This window comes from Lontra canadensis, unplaced genomic scaffold, assembly GCF_010015895.1.
Source record: "Lontra canadensis isolate GAN:19392208 unplaced genomic scaffold, GSC_riverotter_1.0 scaffold93, whole genome shotgun sequence".
Taxonomy (NCBI): Eukaryota; Metazoa; Chordata; class Mammalia; order Carnivora; family Mustelidae; genus Lontra; species Lontra canadensis.
The window spans coordinates 221592-245832 of NW_022631087.1; the positions used below are offsets into that span (position 1 = coordinate 221592).

General features: G+C 44.0%; 2 protein-coding genes across 3 annotated transcripts in view; both read left to right on the top strand.

Annotated features, from left to right (window-relative positions):
- LOC116854673 (thioredoxin reductase 1, cytoplasmic-like) overlaps nt 1-5021 on the top strand; it is a 41651-nt gene extending 36630 nt beyond the window's left edge. The window contains exon 4 of the mRNA XM_032836761.1: nt 4911-5021. Within this exon, the coding sequence (XP_032692652.1) occupies nt 4911-4915 (5 nt within the window). The 3' untranslated portion in view covers nt 4916-5021. The remainder of the gene's footprint in view (nt 1-4910) is intronic.
- A 15412-nt stretch (nt 5022-20433) lies between these two features.
- TXNRD1 (thioredoxin reductase 1) overlaps nt 20434-24241 on the top strand; it is a 67714-nt gene continuing 63906 nt past the window's right edge. The window contains exons 1-2 of one of the 2 annotated variants that reach the window (XM_032836759.1): nt 20434-20532; nt 21875-21984. The gene's annotated coding sequence lies outside the window, so the exon portion shown is untranslated. Of the gene's footprint in view, nt 20645-21874; nt 21985-24241 lie in introns of both variants that reach the window. The other variant, XM_032836758.1, reaches the window with a different exon arrangement.

The following is a 24241-nucleotide window of genomic DNA, read 5'->3' on the forward strand; positions in this document are numbered from 1 at the left end:
CCTGTTTCTCCGTCAAGGAATGTTCTTGCCCCCAACACTCCATAGTATATGGAAGGAAAGCCCAATAACTAAAATTTCGCCTGGGCCCAAAAGTAGACTTTTAAAAATGTATGTTTTCCTGGGAGAGTTAAGTCAACTTGCAGCTTGGTGTGAATCAGAAAACTCGCAACAAGCTAATTAAACTAACAAGATAAAGCAAATGAACGTATCTGTTAAGGATGGGAAAATGACAGGACGTAATAATGGAAGAGTTTGGGCACTACAGAGGTACCAGGTGCTTTGGGGGCATGAGTAAGAAGGCAAAGACTATGACCAAAGTGCCAAAGGTGGATGGGAGACCAGTAAAGGCGAGTGTCAGCTACTCTGACATTTTAACTCTGGCAGCACTAACCAGACGGGAAGCTCTTTCCCTTTACTGTGGAAGTGGCTGTGGATCTGCAGATCGCAGCTGGGAGCTCCCACTCACCCCTTGGTGAAGTCCTACCTAAGAAACCTGAAGTATGTGAGCTGGGATAGGTTTGACCCTGAACCAGCTTCTGTAGCTGAAAGCAGGGAGCCTCTTGCTGGGTGAGGGAACTGGCGTCCTCTTTGTCCTCACTTGCTGCTTCTACCCCCCGAAAAAGCTGTCTTCCGTCTCATGCTTACTTAGAGGCTGGGCAGCTTGTTGGAACAGATGAGGATTTATAGAGGAAGGTAGTGGTTCTCAAAACGTCCGCACACCCCTGGGGGGGGCCTGCGACTTTTGGGGGGTCCTCAAACTCAAAACTGTTATCTGATAATGTTTAAGAGGTTATTTACTGTTTTGACATTTCTACTGATGGTGTGAAAGCAGTTGTGGGTAAAACTCCCGAGGCTTAGTGTGAACCAAACTAGGGGCGCCAGATGGTGCTAGGTTATATTACAGTCTTCACCACCAAGCTGATAAAGAAAAGAAAATGGCGATTTTACCTAAGATTATTCTGGAGAAAGAAGTAAAAATCATTACCTTTATTAAGTCTCGACCCTTTGCGTGTACATCTTTTCATATTCTGTGTGATGAGGAAAGTGTACATAAAGTATTTTTGTTGCATGAAGCACGATGGTTCTCTCAAGGAAAAGCACTTGTACAGTTAATAGTTTGCGTTGCAAACTGAACTAGCTACTTTTCTCATGGACACCATATATACTTGGAAGAATGAGTGACAGTCAGATTATTCAAATGATTTGGATTATTCAGACTTGGGTATCTGGCAGACATTTCCCCTCAAATGAACAAAGCATGTCTGTCACTTCAAGGAAGACTACTGACAGTGTTCGTTGCCCATGATAAAATTTGAGCTTTCAGGTGAAAATAAGAATTTTGGAAGTTGTACCTGGCATGTGAGTTCAATAGTTTTTCAGTACTTAAAGATTTTTCTGATGAGGCTGGATGTAGTATTTATGAATGTAGTTTTTTGATGTTGTGGATTAAAATATGTCAATGTTTGAAAGATCTGTATAACTCAGTAAATGAATATTTTCTGAATGATTAATGTGTGATCTTACAAAGTCGTTCATGGGTAAAAGAGCCATTCAAAGTAGAAGACAGACCACATGGGACAGAGTATGAAAAGCTCATTGATGTGGTTTCAGATTCGACATTGCAGCTTACCTTAATCAGCTATTACTTGTGGAGTTTTGGTGTAGTATCAAGGAATATCTGCAGTTATCTGAAAATATACTACTAAATATTTCTCCTTTTTCCAACTACTTGTGTTTGTGAGAATGGGTTTTTTTCATATACTTCTACTAAAACAACATATATCGCAATATATTGAATGCACAAGCAGATATGGGAATCTGTCTTTTACTGGGGCACCTGGGTGGCTCCGTGGGTTAAAGCCTCTGCCTTCAGCTCGGGTCATGATCCCGGGGTCCTGGGATCGAGCCCTGCACTGGGCTTTCTGCTCGGCGGGGAGCCTGCTTCCCTTCCTCTCTCTCTGCCTGCCTCTCTGCCTACTTGGGATCTCTGTCTGTCAAATAAATAAACAAATAAATCTAAAAAAAATAAAAACAAACAAAACAAACAAAGAATTGCAAAAATGTAAAATAGTGCTAACTTTCTAATTACATTTTTTTGTCTTAGAAAATATAGTTATTTTTAATTAAAGCATGTTATTTATGTTAACACATAATGGGTTTACTATTATTAATTTTAAGAGGATAAAAATATTTCTAAGATGTCTCAGTTTTAATTTTTAGGTTTTTTTAATATTGTATCATCTTTAGTACTGATAAACTATTTTTTTTAAAGATTTTATTTATTTATTTGACAGACAGAGATTACAAGTAGACAGAGAGGCAGGTAGAGAGAGGAAGGAAGTAGGCTCCCTGCTGAGCAGAGAGCCTGAAGCGATGTGGGGGTTTGATCCCAGGACCCTGGAATCATGACCTGAGCTAAAGGCAGAGAATTTAACCCCCTGAACCACCCAGGCGCCCCTCAGTTTTAATTTTTTTTTTTTAAAGATTTTATTTATTTGTCAGAGAGAGAGAGGGAGAGAGAACGAGCACAGGCAGACAGAATGGCAGGCAGAGGCAGAGGCAGAGGGAGAAGCAGGCTCCCCGCCGAGCAAGGAGCCCGATGTGGGACTCGATCCCAGGACGCTGGGATCATGACCTGAGCCGAAGGCAGCTGCTTAACCAACTGAGCCACCCAGGCGTCCCTCAGTTTTAATTTTTAATGTGTATTAATATTAATAGCTATAACCCATATAAAAAAGTTCTTTGGGGTCCTCAATAATTATTTAAGAATGTAAAGGGGTACCGACACCAGAAGTTTGACATCTTGAATTCCAAGGCAAGTAGGAAGTATGAGTGTTACTCTAAGTACTTTGGGGGCAACTGGCTGGCTCAGTGGGAAGAGTGTGCAACTCTGTATCTCAGGTTGTGAGTTCAAGCCCAATGCTGGGTGTAGAGAGTGCTTAAAAAAAAAAAACAAAAAACTTTTTAAAAATCTGAGAAATTTGGATTCTGTGTGATTTACCGGTCTCCAGCACCGGAGGCTTACTGTACAATATGTGCTGGGCCTCAGCCAGTCGCGCAGGAGAGATAAAGGATCAGGGATGAGGTAGGTAGTAATGTGGGTAGGCAGCTCGTCATTACAGAGCTGGAATTGCTGCTGTGGTCTCTATCTGCTGGTTTTGTCCATGAACAGCCCCTTACTGTTTTGGCCTGGCTCCACGGAGAATGCTCCACAGGCATTACTTTGTCACCAGTCTTGGCTACCTAGTCTCCCCAGTGCTTGGATCTTGGTAGGTTCTCATGGAGCCAGAGGGTCATTTGGTAGGTGGGGGTGTTCGGGATAGAGTCAAGTGGGTGCATTTTTTCGTCCAGCGTGTTTATTGAGTACTTGCTGAGTGCTAGGCTCAGTATGAAGCACGGGAAAGAGAGTAGGGAACTGTGCTCTTGTGAAGTGAGACTTGCCATCCCCTGCCCCCCCAGAAAATCCCCATCCTCTTCTTCTAGAGCTGAGCTTCTGTGACGGCCAGTGCAGCGGGCCACCTGACTGCACTGGTAAGGGAGCGGCTGCACACGGAGTTCCTGGTGGCAATAGTATCATCTCTTCAGGAAAATCAAGGAGGGAAGCTGTGCTGCCAGGAACCTCCCCTCCCACCCTGACAGTTTCTTCTTCCTTATTTTGGGCTGTACTTGAACCAGTTTCTGTACATTAAGGTTATTATTTGAGAACAACCATCAAGATCAACTCAGATCAACCAGGATTGGTATTGGAGAGAAGAGCGCTGCACCCAGAAGGCATGGCATTAGTATCTGTGTGTGGGCAGTGGTAATGGGCACGAATGCTATCCTCCCTGGGCCAGAGGCTTATGCGTGTCCTCGTACTTAATCTTCAGAATACCATCAGTGAGGTAGATAGTGATGTCACCTTCTTATGATGAGGAAACAAAATGTGGAAAAGTATTCATACAGAGGGTGGTTGGCTTGCTAGTGAACCCACGGGTAATTCCTGATACCTCCCCTCGGTGTCCTCTGATTACCTCCTCAGAGGCTTTCATGACTCACCCGATCTGCCTCATGTGTGATGTTCGTGGTATTGATACTATGATGGGTGTTCCTGGATGGGCCAGTGGCTTCTTGTGCCTGGAGGTGATGCAGCCTACCACCGTGCTAGCTGCACCTCAGGTAGCCCTGTGGAAGGGCCGTCACTCACAGGGCTCGTTGGTCTAGGAAGCCTCGCTCTTGGCTTTGATCTGAGAAACGGACAACAGCAGTGTAGTCATCTTCATTTGGTCGGGTAGCTGCTTGCCGCTCTTCAGCTGTCCATGTAGAAAACAGATACGAGGTTTGAGAGGACTCGTGTGACCATTGCTCGAAGTGTATCTGGATGCCATACGTCACTCACTGGCTTGGGGGTGCTGATGGGCGTCAGCCTTGTCCCCAGCTTGCTTACAGAGGGCACGGCTTTAATGTCTTCAGCAAGAGGGACAGGAACCGGCCTTGACTTACTCACATTTAAGTTATAGTGATGAGCATTTTTTTTTTTTAATACCTATGTTTCACATCTCTCTGACTTAATCCTCACAATGACCTTGTGAGCTTGCCAAATGCAAATTCTGCTTTTTAAGCAAGGAAGCAGGTACTCAGCATTTTAGTAACTTGCTCGGTGTTGCTGTGCCAAGCCCAGGTCTGTCTGGTTCCCTAGCCGCCTCTTCAGGGACTGCTTTCTTTAAACAAACAGACCCCCTCACATTCTGAGGTACCCTAGGCCAGCTCAGGCATCATCACATGGGTATCGATGCATATTCATTTGGCAGGTGTGTCTGGGTCACCTATTAACGTGCTAAGCACTGGCAGAAGCAAAAAGATGAAGAAGGCACAGCCTCGTTCTATAAGGTCATTCTGTCTGTTTGCATCTGCCTTCCTTCTAATTTCAGTGTGATCTGGTACCCGGAGAGGCTGCAGGATCACAGAGTACTTGTGATCGCATGTTGCAAAGGTGTTTTCCTGATAGAACAAAGTGGTGAGTAAGGAATTCACAGCTGTAAACAAAACAAATCCAAGAACGTCCCGGCTTGTTCATTTAAAGTGACTCTAGTGAGCGGTGCCTGGCAGGGAGAATGATGAGAGATAAAAGTGGAAAAGTAAAGAGGCTTTATGCTATAGAAGTGGGGGTCTGTGGGAGGTGGTTCTGTTTATTTCAATGAATGAGGCTCAAAATGTTCTTTAAACACTTCGATTTTGCCCGTAAAAATGTTCATTTTAGAGATTATGTAGAATGCAAGAAAATGAAACACAAAAACCACATATAGTTACATCCAGAAAAGAACCACTATTAATATTTTTGTATGCCTTTTATGTAGCCTGTGTTCTGTTTTGTTACTATAAGATATTTTGCATGTTATTAGACATTCTTAATATTTTTCTCAGTTGCTGTAAAATATTCCATATAATATTTTTATTTAGCTATTCCTCTTTGGTGGACAAAGTCTTTGCCAGTGTTTTGCTATTATGGAATAATAGGTTAGAAATATTTTTCTTTGTACCTAAATTTTTTGTTGTATTTAAAATTCTTTTCGTAGGATAGATTACTAGAATCAATACCTGGGTCAGAGTATTAACATTTCTAAATTTCTAGGTCCTTTCACAATGAGTTTTCCCATACTTACTGAGTATTAAGAAATAAGAGGTTTTTAAAAAAATTATTGTCAATCTGAGAGGTTAAAAAAAAGTCTTTAATTTGTATTTCTTTGATTATTAATGAGGCAGTTTTTTCTATATGTTGTAGCACATTATCTGAGTTTTATTTCATTATCTGAATTGTGTATTCATGTTCATTATGGAATAATAATAGTAACAGGAACCCCCCTTTTTTAAAAGATTCCTTTATTTATTTATTAGAGAGAGCACACGCACAAGCAGGGGAGTGGCAGGCAGAGGGACAAGCAGGCTCCTCACCAAGCAAAGAACCTGATGCAGGCCCAGGACCCTGGGATCATGACCTGAGCTGAAGGCAGACACTTAACCAACTGAGCCACCCAGGCGTCCCTCTGCGAATCTCTTTTTTTTTTTTTTTTAAGATTTTTTTTATTTATTTATTTGACAGAGAGAGATCACAAGCAGGCAGAGAGGCAGGCAGAAAGAGAGAGAAGGAAGCAGGCTCCCTGCTGAGCAGAGACCCTGGGATCATGACCTGAGCTGAAGGCAGAGGCTTTATTTAACCCACTGAGCCACCCAGGTGCCCCTCTGTGAATCTTTTTTAATGGATACATAATATTACACTAGTTAGGGGCACCTGGGTGCCTCAGTCGGTTGAGCGTCTGCCTTCTGCTGGGGTCATGATCCCAGGGTCCTGGGATCGAGCCCCGTGTCAGGCTCCCTTCTTGGCAGGGGGCCTACTTCTCCCTTTCCCTCTGCCTGATGCTCTGCCTACTTGTGCTCTCTCTGTCAAATAAATAAATAAAATCTTAAAAAATATATATTACATGAGTTAGCAACTACTACTAAGCAGTGACTGCGTGCCAAGAACAGTGCTAGGCATTTTACATATATCCTCATTAGATTCCCCACTTTACAGGTGAGGAAACAAAGGCTCAGAGAGGCAAAGAGCCCTCCACCTGTGGTGCCTATAACTAGCGACCTACAATGGATAATGAGCCCATGAAAGGTGGACTCTTATCATTTATGTGTAAGAGGAGGCCCTCCAAAATTTGTTCCAAGAACAAAAAGAATCAACAGTTTACTAGAATGTATATCTGGCGATTAAAGAGAGCTTTATCTTGCTTCATAAAAAGTTTAATCTAATCTGGCTTTTTCGGAACACCTGGGTGGCTCAGTCGGTTAATCTGCCTTCAGCTCAGGTCATGATTCCAGGGTCGTGGAATCGAGTCCTGTGTTGGGATCCCTGCTGAGCAGGGACCCTGCTTCTCCCTCTGCCTGCCTCTCCCTCGCTTGTACTCTCTTTCTCTCTCGGACAAATGAATAAATAAAATCTTTAAAAAAATAATAAATCTAGCTTTTTCATATGCAAGTACGTTGGGAAGAAGACATTAATTAAACACTATGTTAGATGTGTTATATACATTATCCTGTTTATTTTTTATTTTTCTAAATTTATTTTTATTGAAGTCTAATTAACATACAGTGTTATATTAGTGTCAAGTGTATGATATGATTATTCAACAATTCTGTACATTACTCAGTACAGTTTTAATCCCCTTCATCTTCATTTCACCCCCCCCCCCACTTCTCTTTGGCAACTACCAGTCTGTTCTCTGTACTTAAGAGGCAAACATTATCCTATTTGATCCTTCCAACTGAAACAGAGGGACAGCATTATCCCACCTAGCATGGATTTGAACCTAGGTCTGAATGATACCAAAATACATTTTCTACTTCTTACTTCAGAGCAATCCTTTCATAAAAGGTGTGAGTCGTTTTCTTAAATAATCAGCTTCCCCACCCACCTTGCATTCATTCCAAAACAGAAATGTACTTGAACAGAAGTGTATATGTACAGATTCTCACGTGAATGCTACATAACCACTGGTCTCTGTGCTCTCGGTGCCCTTTATGTAAGAGCAAAGCAAGCACAAGCAGTTCAGTCAGTGCAGTGGATATCTCCGCAAACAGCACCAAAACAGGTGTAGAAAGCAGTCTTGGCGTTGGGGGCTGTATGTATGTAAGTTAGTGAGGAGCACCAGGACCTGCAAGGTCATTAGCGTGGGTCAGATCAGAGTTCAGCAGGAAGAGCCTGCTTGTATGACCTTGAGCAAGTTGTTTGACCTCTTTGTGCCTTCATTTCCTCCTGTGTGAAATGGAGATAATAGAAATACCTGCCTCACAGAACTGTGTGGTTAAACTGGTTAACACTGGCCGTGCTTAGGGCAGTGGCTCCTGGATACTGCCATAAAAGGGCTTCCTGCTGGGATACCTGGGTGGCTCGGTCGGTTAAGAGGCTGCCTTCTGCTCAGGTCATGATCCCAGGGTCTTGGGGTCGAGTTTTTCCTCTGCTTGCCACTCCCCCTGCTTGTGCTCTTGCTCTCTCTCTCTCTCTGACAAATATACAAATAAATAAACCTTTAAAAAAAGGATGCACAAAGTTTTTAATAGCATGAGGAAATTTTCTGTACTATGTTTAATGAAACAAAGTGAAGAGTTTAAAATAGTTTTTATAAAATAGTCCTATCTTGTTTCTAAAAGGAAAAGGACTGGAAAGAAATACACAAGATATGAATAATCCCTCAAATATTTGTGTATCTACCTTGCTAGTGCAATAGGCACTGAGGAAATACAAGTGAGTAGGATCTGATTCTTCGTCAGGGAAAAGTTGTTGTTTTTTAAAGATTTTATTTATTTATTTATTTATTTGAGAGAGAGAAAGAGAGAGAGAGTAGAGAGAGGGGCAGAGGCAGAGAATCTCAGCTGACTCCATGTGATCGTGGGGCTATGACCCTGCCATCATGACCTGAGCTGAAATCAAGAGTTGGACGCTTAACCAACTGAGTTATCCAGGTGCCCCAGGGAAAAGGCTCTTCTTCTTCTTCTTCTTCTTCTTCTTCTTCTTCTTCTTCGTCCTCCTCCTCCTCCTCCTCCTCCTCCTCCTCCTCCTCCTCCTCCTCCTCTTCTTCTTCTTCTTCTTCTTCTTCTTCTTCTTCTTCTTTTTTTAGTTTTAATATGGGAGACAGTCACAATTCAGCGTAGGATGAAGTAGAGGGAGAAGTCAAACATGCTGCTTTACTTTCTGTTAGGAAGAATGGAGAATGGTGGTAGCATTCATTGAGGAAGGAGGCAGGATTTAGTCTAGGAGAGATGATGAATTTGGTTTTGGACATGTTACGATTGTCTAACGTGGATTATAGGCCAGTAGGTATATAGGTCAGGAGGAGTGGGAGATACAGATCTGGGCAGCTTGACTCTTTAGGTGAGGTGAGGAAGCGCACTCAGGGGAAGTCTGTGGACTGAAACAGGAGACTTAGATAGTGATTGCATCCAGATGGTGAGATTCTGAATGACTTTTTTTTTTCTTCCTTTGCTTTGTTTGTGTATTTTTAAAAATTCCTATAATGTAAACGTGTTTCCTACAATGTGATATAAGTGTTTTAGTTAGGATTTGGTTTGCCCACATGTGGCAGCAAACCCAAAATAACAGTGGCTTATACTAGATATAAGCTTATTTCTCCTGGTGGCTTAGTCAGTTAAGCATCTGCCTTCAGCTCAGGTCATGATCCTGGGGTCCTGGGATTGAGCCCCTCTTCGGGCTCCCTGCTCAGTGGGGAGTCTACTTCTCCCTCGCCCTCTGCCCCTCCCCATTGCTCGCTCTCTTTCCTGGACTCTATCTTAAAAAAATAATAATAAATAAATAAATATATATATATATATTTTTTTTTTTTTAAGGAAAAAAAGCTTATTTCTCTCTCACCTAAAAGAAGTCTAGATGGTATAGTCTGTCCAGGGCTTTTGTGGTACTCCACAGTGCTGGATCCAATGTTGAATCCTGTGTTCATGTTCCACACTCCTCAGCATTCGTCTTCCATCTTGTGCTCCAAAAAGGAGGGTCCAAACTTCAGCTATTGGTTGAAAGAAGAGCTGAAGGAGGACTTGTTCTTTCCATTTAAGAGCATTTCCTGAAAGTTGCACTTGGTAGTTCGCTTATGTCTTACTGGTCAGAATTGAGTCACTTAGCCATATATATGCTGAAAGGAGACAGAGAAATGAAACCTTTATTTTTTGGGAGTCAAGTGCACAGTTAAACATCAAGAGTCCGGTTAGTGATGCTAATAACATCCTGGTTTTGCCAGCAGAATTTGCCAGCTGAGTTTGGTTCATCTGAAGATTAGTATAATCATTTCCATATTGTAAAGGCCCATTCAGCCAGACCAGCCCCACCCCGGTTGAACTGCCATCTTGCTGGAAAGCTTAAGTTGACCTTGCCCCCCCCCCCCAGGGGAACTTATTTAAAAGCAAGTCCGGGAAACCAGTCCCAGGTAACAAAGTCCAAGTACAAGGGTGGGTCAGGCCAGGTGGAGGTATTCAATCAGTGGGGGCAGCACACTGTCTCCTAGCTACCAAGGAGTATGGGCCCTTGGAGCCAATCCTAACCAAAGTGTGATAGGCTGGTTCAAATGTCTACTAGGGTAAATTGTAATTCAGTTGGTCGCTTAGCATCACTGTGGAGTTTCCTATGTGTGTTACAATCTTATTGGCTACCTGTGTGTGGCCAGGCCCAACCACATGGCCTTTGCTCTATAAAAGTTAGTCTGGAAAGCAGGGAGGGGTCACCCTCTCAGTAAGAGGTGCGGCCCTGGCCAGCCAGTTGGATTCCTGATGCTTGGCGTGAAATAAAGCTTTGCTTTTATTTTATTTATTTATTTATTTATTTATTTATTTATTTATTTATTTTAAAGCTTTGCTTGACCTTTGCTTAGTATCAGTCTCACTCCTTTAATCACGGACCCATAATTGGGGTACCCAATTTGGGGAGGACCCAACAATATGAACCATATATTTGCCTCCTATTTAAATCATAAGTATAGAGGCACCCTGCTATGGTCATTAAATGATGGTAGTGAGCTGGAAAATATTTTGCGGTCTTAGAAAGGCCAGTGACTGAACAATGACTGAGCTAGAGGTCTAGTTATCTCACTTAATGGTTAACACTGAACCTGACTTTTCAAGGAGGAGTAGGAGGTAGTCCAACCTTGGCCACTGCAACACAACCTCAAAAGAGTTTCTGAAAGATTATTACAGATATTGTAAATCCATAGATAAAGAAGTTCAGAAATCTTCTGGTGGAGAGCTACAATGTTCTCATTTGTCTTTATAGTGAAAAAGTTGGTCTTAGTACATCTTCGGTTGTAAATGAGAAATAGATCACTCTCAGCTCAAATCAGAGTCTGGATGATCAGTTGCCATCCAGGAAGATCCAAGGCCACTTCATGAGGTGACAGTAGTTTTTCATATAACTTGTAGTCATCAACTGTCTAGGGATTCTGGAATTTGGGCTCCTGGGATAATTAGAGGCACACATTCCTTTTCTTCTTTTTTTATAAAGATTTTATTTATTTATTTATCAGAGAGAGAGAGCACAAGCAGGGGGAGCAGCAGGCAGGGGGAGAGGCAAGATCCCCGCTGAGCAAGGAGCCCGATGCAGGACTTAGTCCCAGGACCCTGGGATCATGACCTGAGTCTATAGCAGACGCTCAACTGACTGAGCCATCCAGGCGTCCCAGAGGTGGATGTTCTTAATATCAGCTACCTAATAGGGTTCAAGAAATTAGAGCTTATCAATGGTAATAAACTGTATGGCTCTTCTTTCATCTGTAGGATCTAAAAACTACTTACCACTATTAATTAGTACTCAGACCACCCCTTGGCTGCTGGTAAGGGTGGCTGATATCCATTTTTTTTCAGATGAGACATCTAAGAGTTGACTTCAAGAGAGGTTCTGCTAGCCGGTGGTTTTCTGTATTAAAAACATTTTCTTTACAAATCAAAACCACAGTGAGATACCACCTCACACCAGTCAGAATGGCTAAAATTAACAAGTCCAGAAATGACAGGTGTTGGCAAGGATGCAGAGAAAGGGGAACCCTCCTACACTGTTCGCAGGAATGCAAACTGACATATATATTCATATATATATACATATATATATGTATATATATATGTATATATATGAAATATATATATGAAATGCTAAGCAAAATAAGTCAATCAGAGAAAGACAATTATTTTATGATCTCATTGATATAAGGTATTTGAAAAACAAGACAGAGAATGATAGGGGAAGGGAGGGAAAAATGAAACAGGAGGAAACCAGAGAGGGAAACAAACCATAAGAGATTCTTAATCTCAGGAAACAAACTGAGGGTTGCCGGAGGGGAGGGATGTGGGAGGGATGGGGTGGTTGGGTGATGGACATTGGGGAGGGTATGTGCTATGGCCAGTGATATGAATTGTGTAAGACTGATGACTCACAGACCTGTACCCCTGAAGCAAATAATACATTATATATTAATAAAAAATAAAAACCAGAAAACAAAAAAACATTTTCTTTCCTCGAGAATTGGGATGAGACACAAAGAGACCTAAAACAAATGGAGTGCAGGAGGGGACTCTTTTCACGTGCTCCAGTGTGTGTATACTTTGTGTACATGGATGTGCAATTCGAGATCCACATACTGATTCTTTGAGAAGTTCCTCACGTCTTTTCCATTTCTTTTAGCAAGTTGTTTAAGGAAATTACATTTTTCTTCCTGCAGGTAAAGAACAAGTTCTGAGTAACGAGGATAGATAACTGTGGGAAAATGGCATGCTTAGCCATAGATTGCTAATTAAAAGAAAGATGAATAGGTTGCCCTTGGATTAATTTTGGAAGATGAATAGTTTCCCCTGAATTAAGTGTTGAATAGCGTCTCAGGTAACACGTTTTTGATGGTTACTGTGAATAATTTGTCAAAGGAGGAAATCCAATCTCTTAACCACTCTGTGGTCTTCCTAGATTTACACTGTGTGTAAGGACATAATGATGATAATAACTCGGATATTGAACACCTACCACATTCTGAGCCCTTTACATCTCCTTACTCATCTAATTCCTGCTGCTACCCCATGAGGTGGGGGAGCTATATTTATCACCATTTTACAGATGAGTAAACAAAGAGGGAACAGAACTTGCCCAAGGGCATGCATCTTGCGCAGAAAAGCCTGATTCTGTGACTTCAGAGGAGGTTTCCCAACTACTGGGCCAAACTGCTTGTCACTAGAAAGCTGGATGAGGCTGTGGGGTCAGTCAGATATTTACAAAAGAGGAGACCTGGGCATGTTTGAAGGTAGGAGGGCTTGAACAGTCTTGGATAGAAGATAGGGAGAGGATGTGTAAAGGATGTGGGTTCCTCTAACACCGCCTGGAATTGGAATAGGAATAGGTTGTGGGGCTCTGGTAAGGGGGTGCTTAAACAGAGGTAGAATGATCTATAGTCTTCTGAGATTGAGATTACAGTCAAGTCTAAGAATAGAGAACTGGTATGAGGAGGAGGTGTAGGAGGGGAAGGAGTTAGTACCTGATGACCTTGAGCCCTTAAGGGTTGTGCTGGATGGAGCTGCTCCATTGTTAAACGGAGGAATTCTGCAAGCAGGTTGACAGCTGGAAATCAGCCAAAGTGGGAGTATTTATACCACAGAAATTGGCAAAGGCTACAAATTCTGCCCCCAGCCCCCCAAGCTGGTTTACCAGGACACTCTGGACTTCTTCACTTCATTAACATTTGAAAGCCTGCTGTAGTGCCAGTTGAATTCAAACCCCAAGTGTGAGCTACTGTGGGAAAGGTGCTGTGCCAGGTACTAGAGCAACGAAGACCGGGCCCTTAGGTGAAAAATACCGTAGTGGAGAGGGGAGAGTATGCGACGGAAATCCTGGACGAGCCGTCAGACCTTGCTTGGCCCACTCCCTTAAACTTGCTTTCCTTGTCTGCGAATGGAAATAGTAATACACATCTCAAAGGGTTATTGCAGTGATTAACGAGAACATGTAAAGCTCCTGACCCAGAGATGCTCCGTAAGTGACTCTTCTCAGCACAGCAGACATGTAAACAGTTTTAAGGTAGGTTGATGTAAGAAATTAAAGAGTGACTGGTTCTGTGTTTGATCAGAGAAGGCAGCACAGAGATCATGATCTCCCAGGCAGGATTTTGACATTTTCAGAGTGGATGTTTCATGGATGAAGTCTGCCTTGGTCTTTGTCAGGAAGTTAATGGTTTTTTTGCTTGTGTGTTTGTTTTATTTTGTTTTTGTCCCTACAGCATGTTGCTTTTGCCTCTTTTTGGCTACTACCTCATTAGATATTGTTGAATTGTAAGACAGACAATGTATTTGGAGATAGGCACGCCTGGGTTTTTTTTTTTTTTTTAAGATTTGTTTGTTTATCTGTTAGAGAGAGAGAGATTGAGAGAGCACAAACAGGGGGAGCAGCAGGCAGAGGGAGAAGCAGACTCCCCACTGAGCAAGGATCCTTCTGTAAGACTAGGTCCCAGGACCCTGGAATCATGACCTAAGCCCAACACAGACGCTTAACTGACTGAGCCACCCAGCTGTCCCAGGCACACCTGGATTTATATCCTAACTCCAGCACACCTGTTTTGTGACCTTTGGCAAGATTCTTAAGTTCCTGAAATTTCAGTTTCTAATTTTTTTTTAAAGATTTTACTTACTTATCATTTATTTGACAGACAGAGATCACAAGTAGGCAGAGAGGCAGGCAGAGAGAGAAGGAGGGGAAGCAGGCTCCTTGCTGAGCAGAGAACCCGATGCGGGGCTCGATCCCAGGACCCTGTGATCATGACCTGAGCCGAAGGCAGAGGCTTTAACCCACTGAGCCACCCAGGTGGCCCTCAGTTTCTAAGTTTTAATTTGGTGTAATGCTTAGATTATTTTTGAGGATTAACTGAGAATGTAGGGAAAAGAACCAGACGCTTAGATGCCTTGTAAACCCCAAAGTGAGCCCAACATATATTTATAGTTTCATCTCCCATTATGCAGAAACGCACCATTTTTTTCCTATGGCTGTGTCTTTGTATGCATTGCTCTCTCCCTAGAACAAATTCTTTTGAAGAGCTAGAATAGTATCATGATGATTGCCAAGGACCAAGGGTCAGTCTCAGCTCTGCCAATTGTTATTTAGGCCGCCGTGGGCGAGATAATTATCCTTTTTATACCTCAGGGGGTTTTTTGGCAAGCACTAATACATTCTCGGGCATTTCTCCCACTCCTATTACTTTTACCTTCATTATTCCTCAAGATATGGTTCAAATATCACTTGCTTTGTGAGGCCTTCTCCAATTTTCCCATACCATTATTTGCTTTCCCTATTTGAAGTTGATGGACCACCACATTTTGGTGAACACTGTGGTGAGCATAAATAATCCTGGAACCTGCCTACATGGGGCAACCTGCGTTTAGACAAATTAAACTTAGATAAAATAAAAGCATCAGATGTGCAATTGCCTAGCCATATTTTAAGTGCTCAGTAGTCACACGTGCTTAGTGGGACAGTGCTGGCTGGACAGTGGTTGGGTTGGACCGTGCTGATACAGAACATTTCCGTCATCATAGAAAATTCTGTTGAACTGTGCTGTCCTGGGGGGAGGCTGACTTTGATCAATAATCATCAATAAAAATATAATTGCAGTTGTGATAAGTAGCAAGCGGAAAGAATACATGGCGACATGAGCATTTCATAGGGGGATGTGACCTGTGTGCTGGCTTCCTCAAGGACTACCTGCTTGAACTCAGATCTGCTGAATGACTGGCAGTTGGCACAGACACATGGTTAGGTAATTAAAGAGACTGAAAAAAAGGCCAATGGCTGGGGTATAGGGATGGACGGCAGGTTTGGGCGTGGTAGAGAGGTACAAGTACCACACAGGATCTTGTTAGAAAGGACATAAAGGAGCTGAGAGGCTGAGTAACTGGACAGTCTAGTCACTGATAGATGCTGGGTTTGATTGAAGTCCGTGCCGCATCATAGATGCACAAAGGACTTTGCCTCTGTAGTGACCTCCTCGCACTCCTTTCTTCTTAGAAAACTGCCAGATATCCCTCTACTAGGTTGGCTTTTCAGCATAAATGTATTATATTTCATATTTATATCATTATATTTATTATATTTAATATTATATATATGTATATAATATTATAGCTTTTCAGCTACAATAATTTCCTTCCTGGACAAAACTAAACGACACACCTTCCTTGATCCTATATCCCTCTTCCGCTTCCTTCCCAGTTTTCTGTTCTTTTTTTTTTTTTTTAAGATTTTATTATTTATTTGCTAGAGAGAGAGAGAGCACAAGTAGGCAGAGCAGCAGGCAGAGGGAGAGGGAGAAGCAGACTCTCTGTCGAGTAGGGAGCCCAATGCTGGCCTTGATCCCAGGACCCTGGCAGAGGCTTAACCTACAGAGTCATCCAGGCGTCCCCCACCCCTACTTTTCTATTTTTATAGGAAAAAAAAAAGAATATATGGCTATACTCACTCCCTCCATGTCCTTTTTTCCTATTTCTTGTTGAACCTCCTCTAATCAGGCTTTGTTTCCTCCCTCATTTTCACAAAAATCAGTAATGACATCCATGACTCAGTTTGTATCTTGGACTAGTTCTCAGCAATACTTGACATAGTTGGTCTCCCTCCTTTGGGGAGCGCTTCTTCACTGGCTTCTGAGACCCCACATTTTCTTGGTTTTCCTCCCACCTCCCTCGAGTTTCTTCTCAGGCTCCTTTAATGGACCCTTCTCTTCCTTTGCACTCTGCCAGGGCTCAGTCCTGACTGTCTTCCATTTCTTAACTATATTAACTCCCTGCGTTGTTTCATCTAGTCTTATGTGTGATGGTTAATCTTAATCTAGTTGTTTAGCCAGACACCAGGTCAGATGTTGCTGTGAAGGTATTCTCTGATGTGATTAATATGGAAAACAGTAGACTTTGAACGGGGCAGATTGCTCTCCCTTAATGCGAGTGGGGTTCGTTCAGTCAGTTGAAGGCCTTAAGAGAAGAGATCGAGGTCTCTTGAAGAGGAAGGAATTGAGGCCGCCTTGAGACTCAAGACCGCAACATTAAGACTGCTGTCATTTCCAGCCTGTTGGCCTGTCCCGTAGGTTTGGGACTTGCCAACCCCCACAATCCTGAGGACCAATTTGTTTCCCTCTCTCTCTCTGCATGCCGTTGGCTCTGTTTCTCTGGTGAACCCTGACTAATATATACGGTATTAAGGATCTTTTATATTTGACTCTCAGATTATTATTTCTAGCTCTAACACCCCCCCCCGCTCCCCACCAACTCTAGGTTTGCACACCAGCTGCCTACCCAGCATCTCCATTTGGATAACAACAGGTCTCTTACAACCATACTCTGGATTTGTCCCAAACTGCATTTACCCAGTTGCCAAGGCTGAAACTCTGAAGTCATCATCGAATCTTCTCCTTCTTTTATGTCCCTCATTTCACCCCACTGCAAAATTTATGAGCTTTACCTTCCAATATCTCTTCTCACCCCCTAATCCAAGCCTTGCTCATCTTTGTTGGACCACCACAACAACTTTCTAGCTGGTCTGTGCTCCTCCATTCCAAGTCCCTACTGCCTTAATCTGTTCACACAGCAGAACAAACCTTCTGAGATACAAACTAGATTAGTTCCCTGTCCTATCTTGTGATACTTCGGCTTCGTTTCACATTCAGAATGAAATCCAAAGTCCTATGGCCTTTGGGTTCTGGCCTCTGGCTACTCCTCTGGCTTCATTATCTACCACTTTCTTCCTTATTTACTGAGTTTTAGACACACTGCTTCCCTTGCAGACCTTTGGACAAGTCAAGCAGGCTCCCAGCTTAGGACTTTAGCACTTCCTGTTTCCTTGGCTTAGAAAGATCACCCCCCTCATAAGTCTTGCTCCCTCCTTTCACGCTGGTCTCTGTTCAAGTGCCGTATTCTTGGATCTTTCCTAACTTATGTACCCTACTTTCTTCTTCAGGGTACAAAGAATTCTTTCAAAACAGGTTTTCCACCCCCAGTGTGAAAGGGAACAATGAAATGGGGTGGTAACTATGGGGGTTGGGTACATGGGCTCATGGGAGGCTTTTTTTTTTTTTTTTAATGGGGAAACTACAGTATGTATATGATGAGAGAATGATCAGGCAGAGAACATGAAATTGATGATGCTGGAGAGGGAAGCTACTTTCAGGAGTGAAGTTATTGAAGACTGAGAAGGCAGGAAGAAAGGAGAATCAGTACACAAGTGGAGGAGTTGGCCTTCATTAAAACAGGGGTGAAGGTAGAGAATGTGGCAGCTTTGTGATTGAGAGGAAAATGGGAGGGAGTTCTAGATAGAACAATCAATCAGGCAATTGATTCTATTTTCTTAAAGTAGAGAGCAGATCATGAGTTAATGGCAAGGTATAGGTGTCTTAGAGGTTTGAGAAGAGAGGAGTAAGTATGGAGTATTTGCTTTGGAAACTAGGAAAACACATCTACCAGAGACACAAAGGACTGCTGGGCAGCTTTGGGGACACATTGAAGTTTGGGATCTTGACTTTGAAGTGACATCACTTTTCATTTCTGTGTTTTCTCCAGCAATGTTTTGTTGTATTAGTAGGGTATGGAGTACGTGGAGAGCTAGGTTTAACAGGGGTGGGCCTTGTCAGTACAATTGAGGAGTTTGGACTTTGAGGGTCTTGGAGAGCTACAAGTTTTGAGCAGAGAAGATCTGAGGGTCAGGAAGATTGTTCTAGCTCAGTGTGGTGTATATGTGTGTGAGAGAAACTTATTATAGGAGGAATAGTAGTTTAATACAACAGGACCCTCAATCAGATACCTGCATACTTCTGTTTACAGTGTGCTTACCGGAGAGCTCCAGAACACTGAGGATCTTTTCCAGCCTTTCCTGAGTAACTTACTATATATAGCAGGTTCTGGGAAGACAAAATAAATCAAACAAGAGTTGGCCTCCCCAAAGCCCTCTTGGATTTACGATTTATAATTATTTTTAGGTATTTGGGACCCCAGAATAAGGAACAAGCTATCAGCATTGGGTGGGAATCAGAGAAGGTTTCCCAGAGGACACGACATTTCAGATGAGCTTTGAAGGAGTAGGCCTTAGGGAGGGAAGCTTATTTTAGGCATGAGCTCAGTCAAGAGATGTTAGAGTTATGTCTAGAACAAATGCGGCGTGATGAGAAATGGTGGGAGATGAGGTACTTCTCCCATTACCCAGAAACTAAGTAGCTAAGGAGTTCTCTGTATTTTGTGACAAGGGTAAGGCATCTGGGCCCTTAACTGTAGCAAGAAAGGTCTGAAAGAAAAGTGAAGGTTTTTGAAAATGGTGATTTTTGTTAACTTAAAAAACAAGCTACATGGAGCAACTCTAGGTATTTGTGTTATAATTTGCTCACTTAAGAACACTGTGAAATTAAAAATGCCTTTTTTGTTATGCTGTTAGAAGATACGAACTATGGCAACTCTGACCTATGATATGAGACTCATAGAAATCAATCCTTATCACTTGCTTTCAGTATATTATTTCCAGTTAAGTGATTTTAGTCCCTCTCTATCTTGAGACATACATTTGAAGGAAGCTATAGTTTCTATATATTTTAGGAATGAGGAGTTTATGACCCTGGTTCGTAGGTCATTACTGTACAGATTAAATGAGTTAAGGCATATAAAATGGTTAACAGAGCTTGGCCCAGCAGCCAGGAGGAAATGTTTTCCACCCTGGAGTCCTGGCTTTCTTACCCTCTCATTATTCATCCTTTGCTTCTTAAATCACGTTGTTTCCTGAATACCTGTTCTAGACCCATACTCTGTTCAAAGGACCCCAGAGGAGGTGAGGCATGCACTTTGAGGTATACAATCAACCTGCAAGGAGAGTGACCATTTCGGTATGCTGTGTGTGTGTGTGTGTTTGCACAAGTGCATGTGTGTTCAGAAGCTGAGGCATTATACGAAACCTCTAACCTAGGCTTATGAATGGACCCACAGGTGTGAACTGTGGTTCACCTGCCACTTCAGAGAAGGCATGGCTGCCCTGAAGCCTTAAGAAGCCAACCGTCCTTTCACTCCAGCCTGCTTCCGTGGGCCGGCACCCAGACAAGTGGGAGATACATTCATTCACTCATTTATTTATTCAGCAAATATTCGCAGCTACCTACTGATGCAAGGTGCTGAGTAAGAGTCTGAGTAAGAGGAGGAATTGTGAGAGAGCGTGGCTCACTGGGGCGGCTGCAGGTGGTTTGGCATGGCTGGAGTCAAAGACAGTTTTCCCTAAAACAAACATAACACACCAAAACCTGAGTGGGTTAAGGAGGAAGGAGGTAAGGGGAAGTCACGTGTTGGTGAGAATTTGTTACTTTTCAGGATTACCCAGCATGAGTTGGGTGTTTCTTTTGAAAGCCTGATAATTTCCTTTAGAGAATCGTCAGACTGACTAATCCATTACCTTGGGGCAATGGGTCCCAAACTTTGCTGTTCACTAGAATCACCCAGGGAGTTTAAAAAAACAAAAACAACCCCCCCAAAACCTCAGATGCCTTGGTCGCACCCAATACCCATCACCGCAGAATGTCTGGGAGTGGGAACGAAGGCGTCAGTATCTTTAAGGAGCCTCTCGTGATTACAGGGGGCAGCCCAAGTTCCGGAGTCCCTGCCTCAGGGCATAGTCCAGTTTTGTTCGTTAAAACCTTCTGCTTTGGGTTCTGGTTCCAAACATTCCTCGCATTGTTTTTGCTCCTTTCTCGGGTTGGGGGCGCTCCGAGCAGGAAGAGGATGTGGTGTGTCACCCAATTAGGAGGTCCCACTTCGCTAAGCCCGTCGGCGTAGTCGGCAGCGCTGCACGGGAGTGGATTTCTGCTTTGTCATTCTGACTCTGGCGACCGGCCCGCCCGTTCCGAGCAGGGCGTGGCCTGCGGGGGCCGCGGGGATCCCGCCACCCTTTCCCCTCGCTCCGCAGCAGTCCGCGGCGTCTGGGAACCGCCCGCGAGGACAGCCTGCTGCCCGGAGCTCCGGTCCACGCCAGCGGTGCGTTCGCGGACAGCGGGCAGAACTCCGAGCCTCTGGACTGTGAGGCCGGGGACGGGGGCCGCCGCCGGCCGCGTGCGCTTCGGGTCGCGGAAAGGGGAGCTGTTTTGAGGTGTGTTTGGATCGGGGTGACGCTTTTCTAAGGCGGCGAGCGTCTTGGCCGCGTTCGCGGTTGCGCGTGCGTCGGTGGGACCGGCCGCCCCGGTCGGCCCCGGTCGGCTGGTGGCTTCCTTCCGCTAGCTCTCTGTCGAGACCGTGTGCAGAAATGGGGAAAAAAATGAGTGTTTGTGTCGTTCGCTACTGCACGACTACGGGAACGTGGATGATAATGTGACCAGTAGACGGACAGATCCTCGACAGCGCTAAGGGAGGAGAACGATTTAAAGAGGTCTCAAGAAATTTCCCCATTGCATCCCCGGAAATCCTGAGCTGGCAAATCGTCCCAGTTTACAGTTGGGGAAACCGAGGCTCAGAATCACGTGACTTGCCCCAGCCTCTGGCGGGGACAGCAGCGCGGGCATCCCGCGCGTGTTTCGCTCGGATCGGGCAGTACCGGGTGGCGGGGAACGGGGTGCACGGCACCTTGTGGACTTTCTGGCCGCTTGAACTCGGGAGAAATGAACCCGCTGGGACCTCCTTCAGAAGAGCAGTTGTGGGGGTGAAGCGTCGGTCGGTGCAAAGGCCCGGAGAAGCGCTCGCTGCCATTATTGTTGTCAGACAGCCGCACTTGGGAGAGTTGGTGTGATTTCTGGCTCATGAATGGGCCTGATGATGTTAGAGTAACTGGAGTCTATTTTTAATTCCATCACTGACTCACTGCTTACCTGAGTTCACCCGTTTGTAAAATTGGGCCATTACCTGCCGGTCTGTCAAGCAGGGTGTTGCTCTGGCTTCAAGCTTCTGAAATGAAAGCGCTCTAAGAGCGCAGACTGTTCCTAATTTTGCCTCGTGGTTTCAAATTTCAAAGAAACCTGGGAAGTCGGCTTTTGGCATTCTGTAAGGAGGCAGAGTTCAAAGGCAGCTTACACTGGGAGGCGTCTTCTGGAAGCGGGGATGCCGGTGTGCGCGGGGGATTGAGCCGCGTTCGCAGCGCCTGCTCCCGCGAGGCGGCCAGCGTTACAGCGCGGCGGGCCCCCCCCACCCGCGTCGGGAGCCGGCTCCGGGCGCTGCGGCCAGCGCGCAGGTGTGCGGGAGCCGGGCGCGAGCGCGGGGCGGCACGCGGCGCGCGGGCGGCCCGGGGCCGCGTGGTTGGGCACACGGAAGCCCCGCCCCTGCCGCGCACTTCCCGCGGCGGCCGGGTCGGCGGGGCTAACCCGCGCCCCTCTTTGGTTTTGTGCGGCAGACGACGCCGGCGGCCTGGAGAGAGCGCTCTTGGAGCTGACCTCAGAAACCGAAGTGCCGGTGGTGTTCGTGAAGCGGCGGAAGATAGGCGGTCATGGTCCAACCCTGAAGGTAGGTGGGGGACAATAACGTTCTTTACCCGCCCGCGCTGGGAAGGAGCTCGTGGAGCCGGCTGCACTCGCGGCCTTCCCTTCAAGGCCGCGGTGGATGCAAACCGACCTCCGCACGGAGCATGTCCTGAAAAACGACAAAGAAGCACCCAGGGGTCAGCTCACGATCGGTGGAAATTGATGAGTCGGCGGGTAGATTCAGAACTGGGGAAGCTTGGAAGGGAATATGGAACTTTTCATCTTTTAAAACACGCGTTCAGAAAATTTGTTTTCCTCCTGCTTCGCCTTCCTTTGCCCCTCCTGGTCAATCTAGCTAACTCAAGAATTTCCAGCAGCAGTGTAAACTGCTGAAAGTGAGTTGTTTGAAGTATTGAGAAAAGGGTATCAGGAAATGCCTATCTTCGTCCATCCCTATCATCTTCCTCTTTAATTCTCTGGGAGGGAAACCCAGAAGCCCCAGGCTCTGGGCCCTGCAACCTGCAAGCTTCTGGAGTGAGTTATTTCCCTTCTGGTATCTCTTTTCTAGCCCAGAGTTAACAGTTGGGTGGAGGGAAAGGAGAAAAAGAAATCTTTCCTGTGGCTTGTGGCAAGCGTGATGGCACTCCTCTCTTAGGACCATGCACTGCGGGGTTGGGTGGATAGGTCTGGCTGTGGTAAGGGCAAAATGCTTGGAGGCGGGGTACGTGTTTAGGAGGATACCCAACATAGACCAGGTGTGGCTGGCTACCAGGTTAGAAACCCTCTAATCCCATCACTTTGATACATTTGCTGTAATGTTCACTTTTTGTCATTGTCTGTATTCATGTAATTTTTAAGAAATGGAACTCATACTTAAACATTGCCTTCTTAGAAGTAAACCTGAGGCCTCTGTTAAATGTAAAACTCTACTTAGATATGTTCACATTGAGGAAGAATATTAATTAATTTGCATTTTTATTTGCTATTTTTCTTCTAAGGGAATCTTATTACCATTTTTGAAGAATGGACAGTGGACTAGGAAATGCAGATAGACTTCAAAAACAAATAGCAACTTAATGCAAAATAATTAAAGGAAAAAAAGGCTTTTAGTTTGATTTAAAGAGTATTGTATTAGACCTTTAGTTTGCAAGTCAGATGAGACAAAGGTCTATTAATACTACTTTCTGTCTGATTGTTCTGTTTTCTCTACCTGTGTCATAAATTTGCACTTAAAAAGTTATGTGTGCATTTGACCTTTATATAAATTCTACAAATGGTTTTGGTTTTAGCATCAGTGGGAGTAAGAAGAATCAGTTTTTATAAGCTTTGAATCCACTTTATTGGTATGATCTGATGTTTTCAATCCATATGATGGTTAATTTCAGACATTTAGTGGGGTGCAGTGCCAGGATTGAAAAGTATACCACCAAGTCATAATTAAAATTTAAAAAATCATTTCGCACGTCTCTTTTAAGTAAGCTTACCGTTCTACTTTGTGTCATTTGTTTTTGTTTTTTAATGAGTAGTAAGGCATGGAAGAAGAGACACAACGAAGTAAGGACTATGGATTTTAAATATTTGTGGATTTCCAGCCAACTGTTGCCCACATTTGGGGCTAAATGGTGGGTTTTGAAAAATCTCTAGGGCATGTTGGATTTGAGTGGAGAAAGGCATTTATTTAGTGGAGAATTAAGTGTTTATAGGATTAGTGTTATAATCCTAAAGTCCGCACCAAAAGAAAAGGTTCAGATTTTATACTTAAATGCAACATAAAAAGGGGAGAGGGGGCTCCTTAAAATGCCTGCTTTTCCTTTCTCCTCTTGTTTGTTCCTTTGTCTCCCTTTCCCTTCAGTAAACACAGTAGTAGCTGCAGCAGTAATAGAAGCAGCAGCAAAACCTACCTTGCTTTAAGAAATTGTCTTTTCAAAAAACTAGTGTATGGGCCACCTGCGCAGAATCCCCTGGAGTGCTTGTTAAATGTACATGCCTGGGCTTTACCTGAGGTCTTAAGTAAACCTTAAGGGCTAGGATCTGCCTTTTAATTTATTTTAAGCAAGTTCCCTCAGGTAATTCTTAGGATAAATATCACATTTGAGATTACTTTCACGTTTAAGGTATGTTTGGTCAAGATTGGTTGCTAAATAATTAGAATTAGGAAAATTGAGAGGAAAAGGGAAGTGAATGGAAAAGTATGTATTGGCATTACTGAGTGCAGGACATAGTTAAGACTAGTAGTTTGAGATAATAGTCTTGGGAGATAAGACTAAAACCAGCAACAGGGGACTTAATTTCTTCAGGTT